The following is a 23,128-nucleotide window of genomic DNA, read 5'->3' on the forward strand; positions in this document are numbered from 1 at the left end:
TCAAGCGCGCAGTTCCTTGTTCATTGGAAAGGAACTTCGTTAGAGGAGGCATCATGGGAGAAGTTTGAAGACTTGTGGCAGTTCAAGGAACAAGTCCACGATTATCTTCAGTTGTGTGGCGCCGGGGTCGTCGCCATTTCAGGTGGGGGAGCGTGCACCGCCCCGCCATCGCACCTATTAATTTTCAGCAAAACCAGCGATAGCGAGCCTTGTCCGAGCTCAACTCTCGGACTGCCATCAGGAGGTCATGGCTGACATCATATCCCACAAAGTCTGCCTTTCCAGGTTTTCATGCAGGAATCCAGGCAACTTCCCATTAAGGAATCCAGGCAGGAATCCAGGCAGCTTTTCATACAGGAATCCAGGCACCTTTCCAGGATGGAATGCACCAAGCTGTTTTAGACAGCCAACCAACCCTTTGTATAGCCATTTTAGTTCTATAAATAGGCTTTATTTTCATTCTTTGTAAGGCATCAGATATTGAATAAACACAATAGAAAATTGGCACTTGCCTCCCAAATTCGAGTCTCTTTATTTCAAAGCTTTCTTGCTCGTTTCGTGTGATTGCCATCGCTTTAGCACGATTGTGCTAATTATTGTCTAAGGGCTGAAGCTAAGTAGCAGTCAGGCTTACTTTGCTGCCCTCGCCGAACCTTCAGAAAAACGGTTCCGTGACAAGAAGCTCCATAGACTTTTTCAAATTAAAATAAAATTTGTTGAATAAGTCTTTCATATAATACCCAAATTATCAAAAGTTAGCTTGTAATTACTCATTTTACAAAGGATCTGGAATTACAAGTTAGCTCGTTTCCTTATTTTTTTTCTTTCATCTTGCCCTTTTTTATTATTAAATAATCATATTTTATCATTTACCCTATCTTTTTATATAATAATATTACCTCGTACCTTACTTTTTCTTTATAATATTGCAAGTCTATTCTTCATATTGTTGGTGCATGACATTATGAAACGAGGGCAAACAATACAATCTATTCAACTATTGTATACATCAAAACGATACAATACAATACATAACAACCATCCAAATAAGCTATAAGGGTGTGAGCTTTTTTCACGGGTCAGTTATAAGGTAATTACATGTATTTTTTCTATGATAATTATTATTCTTTAGTAACCTGATAAAAATAATAATTAACTTGTTATTAGAAGTTAAGAATCACTAATAGTATCCATTCAAATATTAGGCATGTCAAGAAAAGAACGCCAATTGTCATAAATCTTTTTTTATTTAAGTATATGAGTTCTTTACATAAATATTTCTCGCTTGTGTATGTAGATTATATAATAATTATATACAATTATACACATATTATACATGAATTATGCATATATTATACATCTACTGACTATTTTTAATTTAATTATTTGGGTAGGGGACTATTTAAGTTAATTCTTCGTAGGTGTATATCTATGGTGATGAGAAGATTTTGTTTCTTTCCATTTTTTGAGTAACAAGAAGGAAGGGCTTAAAGTAATGAATATATTTATTGCTATTACCTTGATAAAAAGATTTAGATTGAGGTGGATTACATTGGATCTTCAAAATCTGCAAGTAAAAAAGGAAGATATAAATAAAAATAAAGCAGAATAGCCTAACAAACACTTCTACTTATTTACATTTGTTATCATGGTCCTTATACTCAATAAAGTTTCATCCGAACACTTATAATAGTTCAAAGTTATTATTTTAAACTACGACGCTGTGTGTCTCTCAATCACATGATGCTAGAGTTCACGTCATATAAAATATGCCACATCGCCTTTTCTTTTTAATTTTACATGAAAAAAGAAATAATACTTCTATCTTTTTTCTTTTTCTAACTTTTTCTTTATTTTTCTTTCTTCTCTACCATCACCTTCTCCGTCACTGTTATCTTGGCCACCAGAGAACACCATGAACACTCTCCCTAAATACCTTATCTGTACCATTTTTCTTCTTCTCCAAAACACATTAGGGTAGCAATAGTAGCAACCTAATTCTGTTACTCATTTCTTATTTTCGACAATGTTCATTCCTTCACTCATCACTCCCCGTCCATCTTCATAATTTCACTAAAAATAAAAAATAAAAATTTCTATCAATTAAATTGCACGATTTTGTATCGAAAATAAATATTTACAAAGCAAAAAACAATGGCAAACAAAGAAATAACTGGATCATGCAAAAAGAAATCAGATCTATCAAAGATATTTTGAAAAGAAAAAGAAATGGGAAAGGGGATGGGGAAAGAACGAGAAGGGAACAAAAAAATGGAGCAAGGCCTGAGGGAGAAGGCGAAGGGAAGAAAAAGAAAAAAAGTTAAATGGGGAAAGGGCTTGGGGAAGACGGGAAGGGGGAGGGGATAAAGAGAAAAATAAACAGGGGAGGGAGTGCGATAAAATCGAGAAAGAAACTTATGTTTTTTAAATTTTTTTATTTTTATTCTGAATTTTTATAATCACGCTCCTTGTACGTGTGAAATATACGAATTTTGTACAACTCAACAATTAAGTTATCATATACACATGATCAATAGTTAGAGGAGTTCAAAATATTGATTTTGAACAAATATAAATGTTTCGATGAAACTTTCTTGACTATGGGGCTAACAAGTACACGTATTTTGCCTAAAAATAAGGAAAGAGTAAGAGGGAAAAAGATAATGTTATTTCCTTCCCAAGCGAAAAGTAGAACATTTGCCTTAACTTCACTTTTCCATTTCTCAATCCAAGAGATTTTTGGTATATCTTTTTCATAGTGAGCACAGGAGTGTGACAACCGTTACATCAGTTGGAGAGTGTAGAAATTACGTGGCGATCTCTAATTGGCCGTCTTGGTTTTCCAATTTCCTATGGAACTGTTTCTTTGCTTTTACTACCACTAAAAGATCCTTTTCCCGAGAAGCCCAAAAAAACTTTAAAAAAAGGGGGTCGACGCCATGAGAGCTTATCAACCGTTGGATTTAAGCAAATTGACAATCTAACGACTCGTGTTGACTCAATGACTGACGGGTGGAAACTTTTGCCACAAAGCGAAAATGACACACAAAAGTTCTATATAAAGCCACTAACAAAAGAAGAAAATAAGAGCAGCTGAGCAGAGTAGTTCTATCGCCACCTCATAACATCAAACGAAAAGCTTGTGCTTCTTATTCACCCATTTTCTTTCTGTAAGTTATTCATCGTTTAGTTCTTTTCCCTTTTCCATTTGATTGTTTTAATTCATAAGTATAAATAGGTTGTTTTTGGATGCTCTTAAGTTTGTTTTCAACAGGCTTGCTTCATGGTTACGATTAGATTTCAGTTGATTCAGATATGTTTTTGAGTTTTTTTTTTTAAGATTTTTGTTTTTGGGTCGATTTTTGCAAGTAGATTTTGCTTCGGCTTGTCCCATTTGATTGCTTTAATCAACAATTGCATATAGCTTTTGGGAAATTTCACTTTCTTAAGCCCTTTTGTTTCCGGGATGGCTGATCTTACACCTTTTTGAATCTATACTCCCTTTTGTTTCCGGGATGGCTGATCTTACACCTTTTTGAATCTATACTCCATCTATTAATTGCTTTTTTTTTTGGCGGTGGGGTGGGAGTGGGTGGGTGGGGGTGTATACCTGTACATGCAAGAAAAGTGTCAAATTGACTACATTACTGATTGATTCCATAAATTCAAGTCGGTTGTGATTTGGGTTGTGATTTTGTTGTTATCATAAGGTAATCTGACAGGAAAAAAAGACATGCTTATCTGCTAGTGAAGCAGTTAATTTGTTCATGTGAAAGGTATTGCTAGTAACCATGGTCTGGAAATTTATATCCTGATGGTCTGATCATTATTATTTTTTGCATTGTTACATTGAATTTGTTCATGCTTAATGTTGCCTTTCCTTTTTCTCTTGTTAAGCTTACTATGGCTGAAAATAATGGACAAGGGATTGGAAGATATTCAGGAACCTCTCGTGTTGCACTCAATGAAAGAATTCTCTCCTCTATGTCTCATAGATCTGTTGCTGCTCATCCATGGCATGACTTAGAGATTGGTAAGGATAGCTATTTTTTTCTTACATATAACAAGAAAAATGAAAAAGAAAAGAAGTAGAAAGCTATTAATGTGTATTTCTTTTTAATCAGCATCGGTATATCATGTGTATCAATTTCAATGTCTGGATATTATTTCATGGTCTTGTTATGCATGGCACAGTGTGGGGTTTGGTGTCTTTTTGTACTTATGCTTGATGTTCTGTAAATGCAGGGCCAGGTGCACCCGCAATCTTCAACTGTGTAAGTGTTTAGGACAGATTATAGTAATTCTTTTTTGAATATTCTTGATAAAGTACTTAAGTTACTCCAGCAACCAGAATCTTCTTATACTGGCTGTACTTGTTTAGTTATGCTTATGTAGTGCATATGACTTTTCATTCTTTCCAAAAGATCCTTGATTAAGTGCTAACATTTATTGAATGTAGCAAAGTGTTTTGATATTTGCATACTGATTTATCTTTGAATTAGCGGCCATTCTCAACTGGAAAAATATAACAAAGGTTGGCACTGGAAAAGAATTCAAATGATATTTGCATGTCAATATTATATCTTCCTCGTAGCTGTTATTATCTGTCTGCGGGATATTCCCAAGTACTAAACAGATGGTGTTAAGTTTCATTCAAACTAAAAGCTTAGACTTATGTGGCAGGTGGTTGAAATACCCAAAGGCAGCAAAGTGAAGTATGAGCTTGACAAAGCAAGTGGCCTTATAAAGGTGCTATCTTGACCAGTGATCTTTAGTTCTATTCAGGCAGGAAAAAATCTGTCTCTATTTGTATTTCAAGCTGATTTCTATTTTCCTTTTTATCAAGTCCTTCCATGGGCTAGAAAAATGTCTTTTGCGATGTGAAACTTGTATTAAGATCATTTCTAAGTCATTTCCTATTTCCTTCTTTTGTTATTGGAGAATTTGCAATGCTCTACCTTCATTACAGGTTCAGTGGGCAGAATGGTCAAGTATCAGATGTACATCTATGCATGATACCATCAATGACTTTGTATTGCAGAAATAAACTGTAATCATTGTTTGATTGCCATGAAGTATTATAGATAATAATACTTGTTATACTAAAACTTAATGCACCAATGCATTTGTTTCCATAAGATTTTGTTGTTTGCTATGTCTGCTCAGATAAGATGTGATTCGGAAATGATATCTTTAGGACTTAATAAATGCAGAATCTATTCTCATTCTAAAATGAATATCTTGATTTTTTATTTGGATAGAAGGGTGTGGTATCTTCTTTGGTCATTTTCTCTGCTTTTTGTATGATGTGTTAAATCAATTTACTCCTAGTGTTTTTTACATAAACTATGCTGCAAAGTTTTTCACAATCTGTTTCTTAAGAACTTTGCAATGGAAACTAGGATACTTGTTCCGTCTAGTCGGTTTTTAGTTGTTCACATTATGGATTTCTTATGCACTTTTCAATGGAAACTAGGATACTTTTTCCATCTAGTCGGTTTTTAATTGCATTATCCATTTAAGAATCTTCACTGTGATGATAATCATTTGACTCAATAGCTGAATTTGTGTCTAAAAGGTTGACCGAATACTGTACTCATCAGTTGTTTATCCACACAACTATGGTTTCATCCCAAGAACCCTTTGTGAAGACAGTGATCCGATGGATGTCTTGGTACTGATGCAGGTTTGCCTCCATTTACACTCATACATGCACGTACACACACATCTTCCTCAAGGCCCAATCTTGCATTACTTATCTCATTACTCCTGGGTACTCTTACATCCATTCTGTATGCTGTTTAGGAACCTGTGCTACCTAGTACCTTTCTTCGTGCTCGTGCAATTGGATTGATGCCTATGATTGATCAGGTAAGGTTTTTGAATAAATGTGAACTTTTTGCCACATGTACTTAGAAGATGGTGAAAAATGCTTGAAAAAAAGCATTTGCTTTTTATTTTTCTAATAGAAGTATGTTTTAATTTATTTCCTTTTAAGTTTTATTGTGTACCTATTTTTAACCTCGAGAGCCCACATTATATGTTTTTCTGATTTTCCTTCAAACTAAAAATTTATTGAAGTGGAAAATAAGGGATGCTGTTAGTCGAGCTGCTGCCGAGCTATGTTGCTCGGACTCTCCGAAAATGTCGCCGGATGGGTGTCAGATCCTCCAAAAGTAGTGCAGTTTTGGAGGATCGGACACGGGTGCGGCAGCATTTTAACATAGCCGTCAAGAGCTCAATAATAATTGAGCCGTATACATCATTGATATGTTTGCCCATTGTCAACTTTAATGAGGGTGATAACTTCTCTTCTGCACATTTGATAGAAAAACTACGAGACGGAACAGTTAAACAGGAGTTAGAAAATTTAATAGATTCAGACCCCAAATAACTGTGGTGTGTGACATAGTGGCACCACTGTTATATTTTCCTTTTTATTTGAGTGCATTACAACATTTGAAAAGTAATGCTAGTCATTTAGCATAATATGTAATAACTAATTGATGTTAGAACTCTGTTACAGGGTGAGAAAGATGACAAGATAATAGCAGTATGTGCTGATGATCCCGAGTTTCGCCACTACTCAGACATCAAGGAGCTTCCTCCTCATCGGCTTGCTGAAATTCGGCGCTTTTTTGAAGACTGTATCCTCTGATATTGCATTTAGTTGTTTAATTAGTTAAACAAAGAAGGAAATTCTCCATAGTCATGGATGGAGTTTCTGGTTTCATATGCTTCCCTAATGGGTGTCCATTTTGTAAACCTCAAGAATGTATTTGAGTATTACAATGTCTGCATATCATTAGGGTTGACAAACATTTGCTAGGTTCTACTGTTTCTTTCTATACATCCTTGACTCTGTGTCAACAGATAAAAAGAATGAGAACAAGTCAGTTGCAGTGGAAGACTTTCTTCCTGCTGAAGCAGCTGTTGATGCCATTAAGTATTCCATGTCAGTGCTTTTGAGTTCTCTCATGTTATGGATTGCTTATTCTTTGTGTTACCAGAAAGCCTCACTAAAATATTTTATCTTTCTGGCTGTGATCACAGGGACCTGTATGCTTCTTACATTGTGGAAAGTTTGAGGAAGTGACCTTGTTGTTAAGAACATGCTGCAGTCATTACCGGAAATTTAAGTAAAGAAGCTGTTGACTTGTTGAAGCTGGCTCTCCCAATTTCATATGCTTACTTTAGTTTAACATGGTTTTATTGGATATTTTAAATATATGTAGAACTTCTTTAATTTGCATGAATTCAGAAAAGCTGTAGAAAAGAAGCATCGGGGAAAACTGGAAAATATGCACTGCTATCCTGTAGAAAGAATGCTTGCCCAAAATATGAAAAAGTTTATTACCAATATATTTTGGACATGTTAGCTATCTTGTTTTGATTTCGTTTTGTTTTTCTCCCCCTTATTCGTTCGTTAGAATCTCTAGTCCAAACTTTTCCAACTCCATGATATTCGCAGGCCCGATTCTAATGTCAATTCAATTTTAATCACTGAAAATATAAGAGTATATTGTTTAATGATTTACAATTCAACTTGTATTTATCTTGAAATATGAAATTTTAGTTCTTGCCTCAGAAACATAAAATAAAAAGGAAAGAAAATTTCTTCTCAATTTTATGTATATATATCAATTCTTAAGCCATACAAAGTGATATCTTAGCTTCTTAGAAACACTAGAAATTTTTCTAAACAAATGAGTACTCTAGAATCATCATTAAACAAATGATTAGTGGCAATTGAAAAGTGTACAAACACATATATCAATGATAAAAGACTACTATAAAATTAGTCCTCTAGAATCATTATTATCTTTTCTAAACTCTGTATTATCATTTCGAAACAATAGTGAATGAACAAAAAATGTGAAAATATAATTTCATTTTGAAAAATATGTAAGAATATTATAATTGGAAAACAAAGGTATTCAATACTAATACTATGTTATAGGCAAACGAAAAAACAACATGGGCAATGATATGAAAATTTTCAACAACTCTTTATATTCATTAAATATTTTAGCATTGGAAATAAAATTATTTTTCATAAAAACTCGTTAGGAAGAGAAATGCAAGAGTATGTTTGGAAAGCCACATAGGAATTGGATTTGGGTATAATTGAGTGTAATCGCATAGTTTGGCATGTTTGTCTGGCCAAGTAATTACTTGGTAAGCATGGAATTGAGTGTAATTGAAGAGGTGTAATTACACTCTCTAATTCTCGAGGGGAGGGGGGTGAGAATTGGTGGTAATTACACTCTGTAATTACAAGGTTACTTTTAAATTTTTTTCCTTTTTTTAATTTTAATTTATTTTCTTTATAAATTTTTATTTCCATTATTTTAATTTCTTTTTTTTATTTTTTTATTTTTACTTTTAAATTTTAAAATATATTTTCTTTGTACATTATTTATCTTTTATTTTTCTATCTTTACTTCTTGTGATTCCATGTAATTGCTCATATATTTTATTTCTTATTTATTTTAATTTTTTTAATTTAGTGTAACTACGTTATTATTCTAGTTTTTGAAACTACACCTCCTAATATTAAAAATAATGAGTCATTAACAAACTTGGCATATAATGAGTGATATCATTAAAGTAGAATTTCGTTGTTGAATGAGCTTATAAACTTATTATGGTTCCTAATTTAAAGTTGTACTGGAACTTATTTTTATTATGTTAGAATTTGATATATGATAAAGTTTTTTTTTTTTGGGTTAAACTCTTTTTTTTTTTTAAATTGTGTTATATTTATGGTTCCAATTTACTTATTTTTAGTAGTATTGGATTGTTATTTCACATTGCATGTTGTTCATTTTTTTAGTTAGAATTGATAGATTAGTTTGTCAAACATTTGCATAATGTTATGACATTTTATTTATAAATATTAATTTATTTTATCAAACATGAATTCCATGATGTTCTTACAAAATATATGTTTTTAATTTTTATAATTAATTAAATTAAATATTATTAATTTGGAAAATATATATCAATTATTTTTGCAATATAAGTTATAAATATATGATTACTAATTAGTGTATATTCAAAAAACATATGCATCTTAAATATCAAATCTAATATCATTTATACTTATAAAAAATTATTTATAGCATATATTTAATATATTAACTTTTGGGTTTTGATAATTATTTTATTTAAATTTAATCTAAATGTGTAATTACACTTGTAAATACACTGTAATTACTTATGACAAACAAACAAGTCGTCGTAATTACTAGGCTATGCAATTACTAGGCAGTATAATTATTACCCTAGTAATTACACTAATTCCAATTACCGGGTGGCTTTCCAAACAGACCCTAAGACCCTAAAAGAACATGTGAAACTTTAGTTACCTTTAAATTCTAATTTTAGTGTTGGTATTGGAAGCAATTATGCAAATAGTTCGTAATCTATACTATATTAAAAGCATGAACACCATTAGCGAAATGTCGTTCGCCTTTTTTATCTTTTAGAAATAGATTTCACACTTGACAAAATAGTCATTTTCTCTAATATTAGAAATATGAATAGTCATTTAATAGTTTCCTAATATTTAGGAATTCGAAATCAATTAAATTTTATGTATTAAATATTTTCTCATTTGAACTGTGTAATATAACAAATTAGTAAAAGAAAAATAATAACAATGAAAAATCACAATATTTTGTGACGTGTTTCAAAAAAGTCGTTTACTACATTTACATTTTGGGAGTTCTTTCATACATTCAACAATCAATTCTTTAAAACAATAGGCAATTTAGGTAAAAGTTTTGAGTACTTTCAATTCCTTTTAGGTTTAGGAATTTTTTTATTTGATATAAGTTATAAAAACTTTGAGTGCTTTGACCATTTTTAGGTTTAGGAATCTTTTTATAAAAAAAAATTAACCGATCAATTCCTTAATTATGTTAGGTACAAAATTAAGTACAAAAGCTTGTACGAAAGCTTAAAAGCTTGTACAAAAAATATTACTAATTCTTTATAGTTATGGTAGGTACAAAATTTATTAATTAGTTATAAATATGTTAGGTAAACTTTTCGAGTACTTCCACCTTGGTTTAGGTTTAGGAATTTTTTATTTTTTATGGTAAAAATCTCAGCACTTTTTCCTCAAGTTTAAGAGTATGCGTTTATGTATGGAACCTAATATTTCAGACTTAGAGTTTATTAAAATTTTACTTCATTAATTATAGGCCAAATATATTGGCAGCCCCTTTAACTTGTTTTCACTTTTCACTTTAACACTTATTCTTAAGGTCATTTTATTTAAACACTCCAACCAACCCTTTAGTGTGTCATCCGGATACTAAAATGTTAGACAGCCAAACATGATAGATGCATGTAATTTACACGTCAGAATGACCAATAAATCAGAGACACGTGGATGACACATTAAAAAAACTTTTAGGAAAAGGGAAAAAGATTAAAAAAATAATAATAAAAATAAGAACCCTCCGTTATCTTCTTCCTGCCCCCCTCCCAACCCACCCACCCCAACTTCTTCTATCAATACAACCATTCAGTACAAACCTTGGCCTCTTCTTCACCATTCTTTCATCTTTTCTTTTAATGATTAAACAAATTCTTTCACAAGCCTTGTCGGACACAGCGAAAAACTGTAGCAAAAAATCACCTGGGCATTCCAACTTCACACCAGTTCTGAACATATTCCATCCAATCCAAACGTGAAAAATTCTTCCCTAGGTTGTAATCTATATCCCCACTAAAATTTGGATCATTCCAACTTCAAAAATGGCAACTTCGATGAAGCTCCAAGCTCCGACGAGCTCTATTTGGCCGGAGATGGTGTTCAAGCCAATCAAATACAGCAAAACCAATGCCGAACAATTTCTGCACCTCAAGGGAGTGTTTCTACCCCGTCTTCTTCAACTTTGATCCACTCAGCTTCGGCGATTTTGAAAACGGAGAATTTGGCAAGTTGGGTATACAAGTTGTTCGATAAAATATCAATTTCAATTTCACTCTAATTCAGCAAGCTTCATATGTTGTACATGCTTCTTCTCATCAAATACAATCCCCCCGTATAATTTTTGGCAAAAAACAAATAATACCGATTCGAGCAATTCTTGTTCATATATGAATGCTAAACGTTTTCGGCCAGAAAGCTACTCTTAGTCATAACTGTTTTTGAGTAAGTTTTTAAGCGGAAGCTTGGATATTAAAAACGAGATAATCAATATTAAATCCTATGTATTAAAGCAGAAGCTTCGATCTTAAAACGGAAGCTTGGCATAACTTAGAATTACTCCTTTGTGTACATAGTATTTTCTGAAAAATTAAAAGAGAAATTTATTTTTTGGACTATTTTCACGCGCCTGAAAAAAGTGAGAAACATTCACCTTGCCATGTCAGCTTTGTGTGTCTGGGTAACACACAAAAGGCTGGTTGGAGTGTTAAAATGGAACGACCTTAAGAATAAGTGTTAAAGTGGAAAGTGAAAATAAGTTAAAGGGGTTGCCGATGTATTTGGCCTTAATTATATTATGTAACATGACTATAATTTCTTACATATTTTTTTCATAATTATTTTCTTTTTGGTTAGTTAAGAGACATAACAACATATTAGAGGCATCCAATATGGTTTCGAAGCCCTTGTTTTTAGTATTTGTTAATATAAATCTTCGTAAGTATCCAATATGTTGTCTAGCCCTTCCTTGTTTTTAGGATTTGTTTTTAAAAAAAATCCTTCAAATTTGAGATTTTTGTCTTTCTTCATTAAACTTTTGAGTTTTTTGTTTGTATAAATTTAATATTTAAGCTTAACTTTCTTTTCAACAAATTCAAGCTTAAATTTTACAACTTATAAAAACAAATCCCGTGGGAAGAAAATTAAATTTTGGCCAAGAATCGAAATTGTTCAAGCATTACTATTCATGGAGATAACTAGAGTTTTTCTTCTTTATCAACTTAAGAATTCTCTCTCACTCTATTCTTGATAAATTACACATTCATAAATTTATACTAAATAAAATTATAATATGAAATATTGTATACTTTTGCCTAATAAAGGAGTTTGAAATCAATTAAAAATTAATGATTTATTGGATAAACTTTGTTCCTTCACTATTGCATTAGGACTATAAACTATAATTTATTTTTATATCATATTTGTAGGCTCAAAACCAATAGATATGGCAAGTTAGTCTACAGTGGAGCTTTGTCTTTTAAGTACATTTTTGCAAGAAATTTTGAATCATTCTTTTTCTCTTTATTATGATCTTACTACTTGCGATTAATTGCGGTGCATTAATTTTAGTGTAGGGCCTAATGAAATTGAACTACATTTTGTGCACCTAGCTAAAATCTGTTTCTACTATTCAAACTATGTTTGAAATTAACTATTGATTTATATTTTCTTTGAATATTTTCTTCTCGAATTTTTGCTATTAATCTTGCATTATATGTCTATACGTAGTTTGACAATATATAGCTCATTCAAATTATATATTCTTCATTTATATATTTTTCTGTACATTTACTCTTTTGAGTTTTTTTTTCCTTTTACAACTTTAACTTATTAATTACATTTAAATACGCTAATTAGCTTAAAAAACTTTTTTCATAGTTTCTTTGATTAAATATTTTACTTGGTAAGTCATTATTATTGTAAATTAATATGCATCTAATTGATTAAATGATAAAGAATCCTCATTTTTCTGAGGAAGCACAATCAAAGCTAAATCCTAAACAAGAGCAAAAGTTCAAGACTATATTATAAAGAGTCGACTATGGTATAACGGGATTATTCTTTGTAGATGCCTCCGACGAAATCAAAATAATATTTCTATGTTATGCATTACTTACAAATATCATATCAAGAGGCATGCCAGTGTTAGCAATAATAACAAGTGGTGTACCAACAACAATTTTATTGTGAGGCCACCCACTATAGATTTGATATGCCTCTTCAAACAACCTAAATAACCATCACAAATATATAAAAGTAGAGCAATGGTGTTAAATTTATAAGGAAAGCAAAATTGATAATATGAGATGAAGCACTTATAAGTGTCAAACGATCGAAATAATTGCCCGGAGTTCTAAAGATATATTGGATACTAATGTATCGTTTGGTAAAAATATTAATAGTTTGGGAGGTAATTTCTGTCAAGCACTACCAATAGTTCCAAAATCGACAAGAGACTGTAAAAGTTAGCTTGCCAAAGTTATACTTCTGGCATCAAACGAAAAAGATTCAGCTGACAAGAAATATAAAGTAAGAACAAATTCAGTATTCAGTGTCTTCTTGCTTCGTGTCAGAAACGAAGAAGAACATCCAATAAAAGATGATTTGGTTCTTCCTGAACACTTGATTATCAATCCCAATGGTAATAGTAGTGCAATTAATAAGAGAAATATTTCTATCATTAGATTAAAAACGTAATTTGTGCAAATTGCACAATAGAATTAAAAAGATATTTTAGTTAGAAGAAATGAATATGTTGACCAACTAAATAAAAAGTTGATTGTAAAATTTTATAGTAAAAATAAAATATTTTTCAATTTTTCACTCAGTAGAAAATGTTATACAAGTATCTGAGAAAGCACAATCAAAGCTAAATCCTAAACAAGAACAAATTTTTAAGACTATATTATAAAGAGTCGATTATGGTATAACGAGATTATTCTTTGTAGATGCCTCCGACGAAATCGAAATAATATTTATATGTTATGCATTATTTGTAAATATCATATAAAGAGGCATGACATTATTAGCAATAATAGCAACATCGTTCATGAAAGAGAAATTGGGTTAGATTCAATAATATACTAACATATTATTATCTCATAAAATAAAATATCTATAATTAAAATAATTTATAACTAACTTAACTGATCTTTTTATCTTTGCAAGCTCTAAAAATATTCAATTACTACGTCTATATACTCACGTTTATTGTTGTCACTTAAATAGCTGTTATTTTAACGTTATTTTCTATTTTGCATAATTAATTTTTTCTTATATACAAGTCTTAGTTTACTTGCAATATATACACGTGCCCTAAAAGGTAATAAATGAAAGAAAAAGAAAAAAGAAACAGGGACGAGTCAACTCAATACTACTCGGGGCTTAGGTTCAGCTCACTTCAATTCTCACCCTTTGTGTCCACAATACTCCTCATTTCTCAAGTCAGCTAAAACTCAACATCTTATTTCTTCTACATAAATAAATATATATTTCAATTTTCAGGCCTGTTGTAACCAGTAAATTGGAGAAAGCCGGTTCTGGAATCGGAAGCAAATAGGGGATGGGTTCGGCGGGGAAAGCAATCTACACCGTCGGTTTCTGGATCCGAGAGACAGGCCAAGCCCTTGATCGATTGGGCTGCCGCCTCCAAGGCAACTATTACTTCCATGAACACCGTAAGTATCACCTTCATCTCCATTTTCTCCTCCATTTATTCAATAGAATGCTATACCTAATAAACTAGGGCTTAGGTATTTGATTATTTCACACATCTGTTCAAGTCGGAGAACGCACGCTTTCAATTTTATAAAATTGTTTGGTTGTGCCAGTTCCTATTAGCTGCATTTGCTGTGGTATGTTGTCTGAACATTGATTTTATTACCTCCGCCTCGGGTATTGCAGTGGTGACATTGCTATGTTTGATGAAAAATACTGAACTTTGGTATTGTTCTTTTCAGCTGCATAAAGCTGTTAGTATTTGATTAGCTCTTATTTAAGGTGATAATTTCCTCCTGATAACTGTCGACTCTGTCTATAACTTTTTAATGAATTTGGAACAACAAATTATGTTGTTATGTTGATACTTCATGTACAACTGCTTCGTAGAACGCTAAAGTATAAGCGATATGCATTTGATTGGTGTTAATATTTTCCTCCATTCCGAATAGACATTCAATGCTCTCTAACTTTGAAACTGTAGTTTCCGAATTATTTTACTGGTTATCATTCCCAAGAAGATGGTTTAGTGGTTGAGGCATAGGAATAAAGGATAACAACCTGGAGCTTAGGTTGGAATTCCCTCTATAACACTCAGTAGTCAGTATGAGCCTATTGTGCAGCCTTGGTAGACAGGATTGCCTGACACTTGTGCTTGTGGGCTGTAGTAGGCTGTCTGATGAATTAGTTGGGCTGTATGCGAAGCTACAATTTTTGTTCAAGAAAAAAGGTTCATTACAAGTATTTGCTGATCCAAGCTTATCGAGAATGATCATATAGAGTAGCTATTCTGAAGGCTACTCATTACAAGTACAACAACAACAACAACGACCCAGTAAAATTCCACTAGTGGAGTCTGGGGAGGGTAGTGTGTACGCATACCTTACACCTACCCCGAGGGAGTAGAAAGGCTATTTCCGAAAGACCCACGGCTCAAGAAGACGAAAAGAGAAAAGAGACAATATATCAGTATCATCAACAGAAACCAAGGGAATAATAACATCATCATAAAAATCAGAAAATAGATGAAAAGCAATAGCAATAACCAGTTAATAGACCCGCCACCATGAAAAACGAAAGAGTAGTGAGAACACATCATTAACCACTAGCAGTCTAAGACAAAAATCCTATCAAAGTAGCCTCAGGTATAACTCTTTAATCAGTAACATGAAACAATAAGCCTGTAAGCCTTTTAAAACTGACGCATAATAAGCCTGTAAGTCTTTTAAAACTGACGCATAATAAACCTGTAAGCCTTTTAAAACTGACGCATAATCCTAAAGAAAATGCAACCATTCACCCACCAAGCTATTAAATCCAAAAAGTGCCCAAACTAGTTAATATTGGTGCCAAACTGACAGTTCTAAAAGTGCTCAATGTCCATAATTGCACTAACACAAGGGCGTTTAGTTCTGAGATTATATTTGGCCTTTGCTCTCATACAAGGTGGAGAAATAGAGAATAAAACCACGACTGAAAGGCTATATTTTTTAAAGAGAAAATGAGAATTGGGACATATACTCAATGCTGTTTGTGTCATCCTTATTACAAGAAAATAGTTCTCTAGGCCTGGAGGACAAATTATTAATTCTATAAAGTTACCAAAATAACCAGCTAATGCACACAATTAGTAAGAATAGTCCCAGAAAATTTTATGCCAGTGAAACAATCATAATAGTCACACAATTATAGGCTTGACGTTAAGAAGGTAGGAAAGTATAAGGATTGTGAATGAAATATGAGAACTAATTGAAGCCTTTAACTCGGCAGTTCTGAGAAGTACAAGTACTTATCATATATCTTACTATATGTCTAACAATTATCTGAAGAGCTAGATTTAAACTTTGGACCTAACCTAGTTCTACAGAATTCCACTTACAATGTTGTGATTAGCATAACTACCTCAAGCCAATTGTGATAAACTATTAAGTGTCTAAAAATATCTTCGTCAAATATGGAAGAAGCTGATCGCTTAGAATCTCAGACAAACATTGCCATTGTTGACTGTGATGATCTTATTTATGCTCATATTTGCTCACAATCAGCCAATCTCACTATCTGATTTTTGCATTCTATTTTGTATATTTTGGCTATACTTCTAGAATTATTTCCTCTTCCAACTTTCTTTCCTCTGTTCTGTTATGATATGTTTTTCCCCTTTAGTCAATCTCTACCTCCTTTTGTTTTCCAGTGTCAAGGCATAGAACTTTAATGAACCTGTTTGACAAAGTACCAGTTGTTGAAAAGGATGCATTTGTGGCCCCAAGTGCCTCTATAGTTGGTGATGTTCACATTGGTCGTAGTGCTTCTATTTGGTATGGATGTGTTCTGCGAGGTATGTTCTGCTTCTACATACCATGTTAGTTTCAGTGCTTAAAATATCTCTTGTAGACTTAGTGGTGCAAATATGCTGCCCTTATACTGATCGTTTTTGAAGCATCCTTTTTTCTACATTGTAAAATTTTCCTGGAGGTATTTGAGGAGGGGTGAGCAAGTCATTTTTTCTTGTCTCGTGAAGGCTTTGCCTTTTCTTGAATTATGTGAACGCGTAAACTTTTAGAAGACAACTACATCATGGAGTCCTCTAGATGGTTGAACCAGCAGAATGTCCTATACCAAATCTTTATTTAGAAAATGTTGTTTGTTGAAGGTTAATTAGCTTAGCAAAGAGAGATTGCTTATTTCCTGAAAAAAATCTTTAACGCTATCCGATAACCTTCTAAGACAAAAATCAATTTCAAGAAATAAGTATCGTATCATATTGAGACAAAAAATTCGTCTCAAGAAATCATCATTTATGTACCAAGAAGTAATTAAGTTCTGAAAAGCTCCAGTACAGTCTCAATTTTAAAATTGGGATGCTGATTTTCATATCAATAGATAACTATTTTATATTCAAAATTTTCTTTTTCTTGTCTTGGATACTTGATTGTTGATTTATCTTTTTTAGATTCTTGGATTGAGCATTTCCATTGATCATACTCTTTTCAAGGCTAATTCTCGTAGATCCATATGTTGTTATTGTTTTTCTGGAAAAATAATCTGCAAAATTTACACCCTCCCCCCTACAAATCTACTAAGCTTGATGACTATACGTTGGGCACATTTTGGTTTTTACGCACTCATTGCGGTCTCTCTATAAAATGCTTTGGAATTGTGTGTCTTGTTTAATGCATGTTGCCAACAATGAATGAGTGAGTATGCTCACAGGTCTTACATTATTGAATAAGATTTTGTTCCTTTTCAGTTTTTAACTTTTCTTTTTGGTTATTATGAACCTACATCTACCTCCTCATATATTATCACTTCGTCTTTTCAGAGCACCTTAAGGAGAAGAATACATGCTCTGCCTTGGGCTCTAATTCTGTTAAAAAGTTTGGGCTTCAATCAATTATAATTACATGGTGTTTTTTACTTTTTTTTTTTTTTTTTTTTTTTTGTGTGTGTGTGTGTGCGCGCGCCCTGGACAACTGTGGTCTTTGGTATGCTTGTTCTTGCTCAACATGAGATTCCATGCAGGTGATGTGAACAGTGTTATCATTGGAGCCGGAACCAATGTCCAGGATAATTCTCTAATTCATGTAGCTAAATCAAATGTGAGTGGAAGGGTTTTGCCCACGACTATTGGGAAAAATGTTACCATAGGTGAGAATTATCTGGCAATTTAGGGCATAATATACATTCTACCATGAATTTTTTTGTAAGCTTGATGTTTGACTTTTGACATCACACTGTAAAGGTCATAGTGCTGTATTACATGGATGTACTGTTGAAGATGAGGCATTTATCGGCATGGGTGCAACTGTACTTGATGGGGCGGTTGTAGAGAAAAATTCTATGGTTGCTGCTGGTGCCCTTGTCAGGCAGAAAACAAGGATTCCATGTGGAGAGGTATGTGGCTGCCTTTATGCGACTCATTTTGCCATTATCTTGGGTAGTTTGCATGCGTATAGGTTTCTGCATGGGTATTTACTAATAGGTGAAGAAGTAAAATTCTGTACATACTGATGCAATAGAATAGGCGAATATGAGTTAAGATGCTGGACTGGTACAAGGGAATTCCTAGGGCAAAATCCTTTCCATGTTTTGTCTTGCTTTCTCTGCTGCTATGAAATATATAATTCTCTTTTGTTGCAAGTTTAACTTGCTAACACGTGTAATTATGACACTAAAAAACACAGGTCTGGGGAGGAAATCCAGCAAGGTTCTTGAGGAAGCTCACAGAAGAAGAAATAATGTTTATCTCCCAGTCAGCCATGAACTATTCCAATTTAGCGCAGGCCCATGCAGCTGAAAATGCAAAGAAGTTGGATGAGATTGAATTTGAGAAGGTGCTGCGGAAGAAATTCATTCGTAAGGAAGAAGAGTATGACTCTATGTTGGGTGGTGTTCGTGATACACCTCCAGAGCTTGTCCTGCCTGATAATGCCCTACCGGACAAGGCACCAAAGGCCTCCTAAGTGTGGGTTCCGACTGGAGTTCCCCCTGGGTTTTCTGATGTTACTGGGCAACTCCTTTTGTTTTGGGCGGATTAAGGTGCAAATGCCTGCGTTTAGTTTCCAATAATTGGGGCCAGGCTGAAATATCAAAGATCAATACTGGTATGCAGCTCTAGCATTTTTTTACTTACCATGTCTGGCTAACCAGAGCCTATTGACTGTTCATGAGAAGCCAAAACTACAGGCGAGCTTAAATTTTTGACTGTTTAAGCAATATGAGAAACTCCACCGGTTATCCTCCTCGGCCTCAATTTCTTAATCGCATTTCCTTTCTAAGAAGCTTTAAAAGACACATGGCGTCACACACCGGGTCACTGCCAATGGAGTTGGCAGCCAATTAAAAAAATCATAATCCGATTTCTGTTATGCCTATATCCACAATAAGTGAAAACTGGAAGAGATTTTAACACTGTTAGTCCCTTTGTTAAGAGTTTTTATATAAATAACATTACGTTTGCTTTATTTTAAAAAGGCCAAATACATAGACAGCCCATTAAACTTGGCCCAATTTTTCATTTTGGCACTCTAACTCAATCTTGTTCCATTTTGGCTCTCCAACCCCATTTCTTATGTTTTACTTTAACACAAAAGCTGACTAGATTCAGAATGTGAGTTACCTCACCCTGTAGGCGCGTGAGAGGAGATTTTTTTGGGCAAATTTCCTTCTCCAACGGTAATAACATAAAGGCCAAATACATATACAGCCCATTGAACTTGACTTCATTTTTTATTTTGGCACTCTATCTCAACCTTGTTCCATTTTGATCCTCCAACTCTATTTCTTATGTTTTATTTTAACACGAAAGCTGACTAGTCACATAGTGTGAATTGGATCACATGGTAGGCGCGTGAGGCAGATTGTTTATGGCAAAATTCCTTCTCCAACAGTAATAAAATAACCGTTGGCCCCATTTTTAATCCCCCAACTTCCTTCCCCCATATTTCATCTTCATTATTTCCTTCCCCATTTACTGTTTATATGAAAACCGATCGATTTTAGTCGGTTTCTTAAAAAATAAATTTTGTGAGACACTAAAAGAGTTTCCTGCATTTTTGCGCCAAAAAAAAAAAACGACCGAAGTTGGTCGGTTTCGTAAAAAAAATTTAAAAAATAAAATATTTTGAAATAAATTTTATATTTTGTGAAACGCGTGTGCATGCATATCCTGAAATACCCACAAATTTCATAAATTTTCGAATCGCTAAACTTTCGAAACCGCGAATTTTCGAACCCGTAAACTTTCAAACACATAAAGCTCCGAACTCATAATTTTGGAACTTGTAAAATTTTGAACCTGTAAATCGAAAGATGAAAAAATTAAAATTGAATATATATATATATATATATATATATATATATAAATTCCCCGGGGGAGGGGGTGCAGAAAAACGAAAAAAACAAAAAATTGAAATTACAAAAAAAAAAAAAAAAATTTTTACGTCGGATAAAAGTTTTTGTGTTAAAATGAAACATAAGAAATAGAGTTGGATGGCCAAAATAGAACAAAGTTGAGATAGAGTGCCAAAATAAAAAATGGAGCCAAGTTCAATGGGTTGTCTATGTATTTGGCCAAGCAAGTATGTATACGCGCTGCATTTTTACGTCGGATAAAAGTTTTTGTGTTAAAATGAAACATAAGAAATAGACTTGGAGGGCCAAAATGGAATAAGGTTGAGATAGAGCGACAAGTTCAATGGGTTTTCTATGTATTTGGCAATAAAACATTCGTTTACCGTTAAAGCATTTTTTAAGATTCTTTACATGGCATTTAATTTCTTAAACGTAAACACTAAGCACAATCCAAGGGATTATTGAACCACATTAATTTATTACAATATTCTCTCTCATCATTAGTCTAAACTTGCCATTTTCTTTGAATTTTGATTCCGAGCAGGTAAGAAAAAGTCCCTTTTTCATGATTCTCTCATATACAATCTAAATCAATCCACATTCCATAATCTTTTTTTTTTACTTCCATAAATAAATACTCACCCAAATATCTTAAAGATACTGAAAAGAAGCAATCGTGGGAACTTCTTGTATTTTTTCCAATGTTTAATTTTATTTTTTTCTCCAAGATATACCTTTAATATAATATATTTATTCCATCAATGTCATATATATATATATATATATATATATATATATATATATATATATATATATATATATATATATATATAGTTGGTATATTTAATTTATATATTGTATTATTTATGCTAGTGCAAAGCTAGTCCTTTATGTTTTTTTCCTTCTAACTTTTGATGATTATCTAAAAGGAAGAAATAATGTTTGTGAAGAGAGAACAAAAGAATAAGTTAATGAAATGGATATAGTTCCTTCTCAAAAAAATGAAATGGATATAGTTAGCATTAATTAACTTTCATATATTTAGGAGTTTTTTGGAATGGATGCATCATGTTGATATAGGGATTGAAAATAAAAAGGTTGTTATGGCGAGATTTTAGGCTTAAAATGAGGGTTCCAGCAGGGGTTTGCTAAGATGGTAATTTTTTCATAACTACAATTGGAATATTCATTTTAATACTTAAAATCCGCAATTTTTTTTTTACATTGCCTAGTTACGAAATCTTCTCATAAGATGCACTTTCCAATTAAAAGGTTAAAACAACATGAAATTTTAGTTTTTGAAGATCGTATGTATATATCCTTTTGAAATAAGTTTGTGTAAAGGGGACACCCCTCAAAGCTTTATACATTTGTGCACACAGCGTGAAAATTTGTTTTTTAAGTTTGCTTACAACAAAACATTAAAATTCGTACATGAGAGTAGAGTAGTTAAATTTCTCTATCTATTTGGGTTTCTCCTATTACAACATTCTCTTGTTAGTTAGATTGCCTAGTAAATTTTTGTACGTGGGAGGCATTATTCTTGCATTAAATTCTTTATGTAGATAGTTTGAATTGCATATAATTTTGTAAAGTGGTAAGATAAAATAATATATACTCTTCTTAATGTCTTCACTTTTTGGTTAGCAAGATATAACTGTTGGGTTTTTTAGGCATAAATATAGCTTAAAAGAGGGTGAATGGGAAATGGAGGGAAATTGAAAATATTTGAGTTTCCCTCCTTGACAAAGGGATATTGTCCCATATTGGAAGAGTAAGAAATTTTGATGGATATGTATACAATTGCACTTCTTCTAGCTCTTAAAGAGTTAAGAAGAAGGCAAGCCTCGCGCCGTTGTTGTCGCTTGGCTCGGCTTCGGCTACGGGTTCGGGTTCGGTCAAATGATTGATTGATTAATTTTTTGAACCAAATTTATTTGTTAATAGTAAATATTAACAGAATTGTTATCAAATATCCATTTTTTTGTAAACGGAATATTAATATTAAATCACCTCTTCAGAAGAACAGTTTGTACCTCTTCAAATCTGAAGAGTTGAAGAACAGTTTGCACCTCTTCAGGGATTCGGTCAAATGATCGATTGATTGATTAATTTTTTGGACCAAATTTATTTGTTAATAGTAAATATTAACAGAATTGTTATTAAATATCCGGTTTTTTTGTAAACGGAATATTAATATTAAATCACCTCTTCAGAAGAACAGTTTGTACCTCTTCAAATCTGAAGAGTTGAAGAACAGTTTGCACCTCTTCAGATTTGAAGAAACAGTTGGCACTTCTTCGAATTTGAAGAGTTGCACCTCTTCAGATTGAGCTCAACATTGGCTATAAATACCAGTCCATTCTCTCAGATTTTCCATATGAATTTCTGACTTCTCCTCCTTTCTTCTGCATTGTTTTAACTACAAACAAAGCATCAGTAAGTGTGATTTGCTATCAATTTTGTGTTCGCTGAAACATTGGTGTTTGAAGTATCGCTACACCAGTGTGTAATTCGTTCTATCCTGGGAGGAAACAATCCACAACCTTGGGTACTAGGAGGAGATTAAATTCCTTAAGGAAACACTGTAAATTCAGTGGGGTCAGATTAAATTCTGTTTCATTTACATTTATGTTATTTTATCTTCTCCATAATTATTTTACAAATACAGTTAAACAACAATAACTTATAAGCAGGGTTTTACGTCAAATTCCTAACCACACCTAAGGCAGAATTCTGGTCAAAAGAACATGGACATGGTAAGTATCCGAATTCGAAGAGGCATACTTGTCATTTCAAAAATCGTAAGGGGCATAATTTCTCTGTGATTGCAAA

The 23,128-nt window shown here is 32.7% G+C and overlaps 2 protein-coding genes and 1 long non-coding RNA gene across 4 annotated transcripts; 2 read left to right on the forward strand and 1 right to left on the reverse strand.

Moving 5' to 3' along the window:
- The first annotated feature begins 3,038 nt into the window (after positions 1–3,038).
- On the forward strand, positions 3,039–7,362 carry LOC104119074 (soluble inorganic pyrophosphatase-like). 2 transcript variants are annotated; one of them, XM_009630493.4, is made up of 10 exons: positions 3,086–3,170; positions 3,711–3,776; positions 3,898–4,033; positions 4,246–4,274; positions 4,684–4,749; positions 5,579–5,686; positions 5,806–5,871; positions 6,527–6,647; positions 6,874–6,955; positions 7,054–7,362. In XM_009630493.4, the coding sequence occupies exons 3-10, from the start codon at positions 3,904–3,906 to the stop codon at positions 7,094–7,096; spliced, it is 645 nt and encodes a 214-aa protein (XP_009628788.1). In that variant the 5' UTR covers positions 3,086–3,170; positions 3,711–3,776; positions 3,898–3,903; the 3' UTR covers positions 7,097–7,362. The 2 variants fall into 2 exon arrangements, with proteins under 2 accessions (XP_009628780.1, XP_009628788.1); XM_009630485.4 differs by lacking the exon at positions 3,711–3,776 and having other exon boundaries at positions 3,039–3,170.
- LOC138906438 (uncharacterized) lies at positions 3,319–3,644 on the reverse strand. Its single transcript, XR_011413827.1, has 2 exons — positions 3,532–3,644; positions 3,319–3,482 (listed from the first exon to the last, which is right to left on the reverse strand). It is a non-coding gene; the product is annotated as an uncharacterized lncRNA (long non-coding RNA).
- A 6,720-nt stretch (positions 7,363–14,082) lies between the features above and the next one.
- Positions 14,083–19,186, forward strand: LOC104087871 (gamma carbonic anhydrase 1, mitochondrial-like). Its single transcript, XM_009592442.4, has 5 exons — positions 14,083–14,403; positions 16,635–16,778; positions 17,963–18,088; positions 18,183–18,334; positions 18,625–19,186. The coding sequence occupies exons 1-5, from the start codon at positions 14,289–14,291 to the stop codon at positions 18,901–18,903; spliced, it is 816 nt and encodes a 271-aa protein (XP_009590737.1). The 5' UTR covers positions 14,083–14,288; the 3' UTR covers positions 18,904–19,186.
- Positions 19,187–23,128: the final 3,942 nt, after the last annotated feature.

This window comes from Nicotiana tomentosiformis, chromosome 2 (genome assembly GCF_000390325.3).
Source record: "Nicotiana tomentosiformis chromosome 2, ASM39032v3, whole genome shotgun sequence".
NCBI classification, from domain to species: Eukaryota; Viridiplantae; Streptophyta; class Magnoliopsida; order Solanales; family Solanaceae; genus Nicotiana; species Nicotiana tomentosiformis.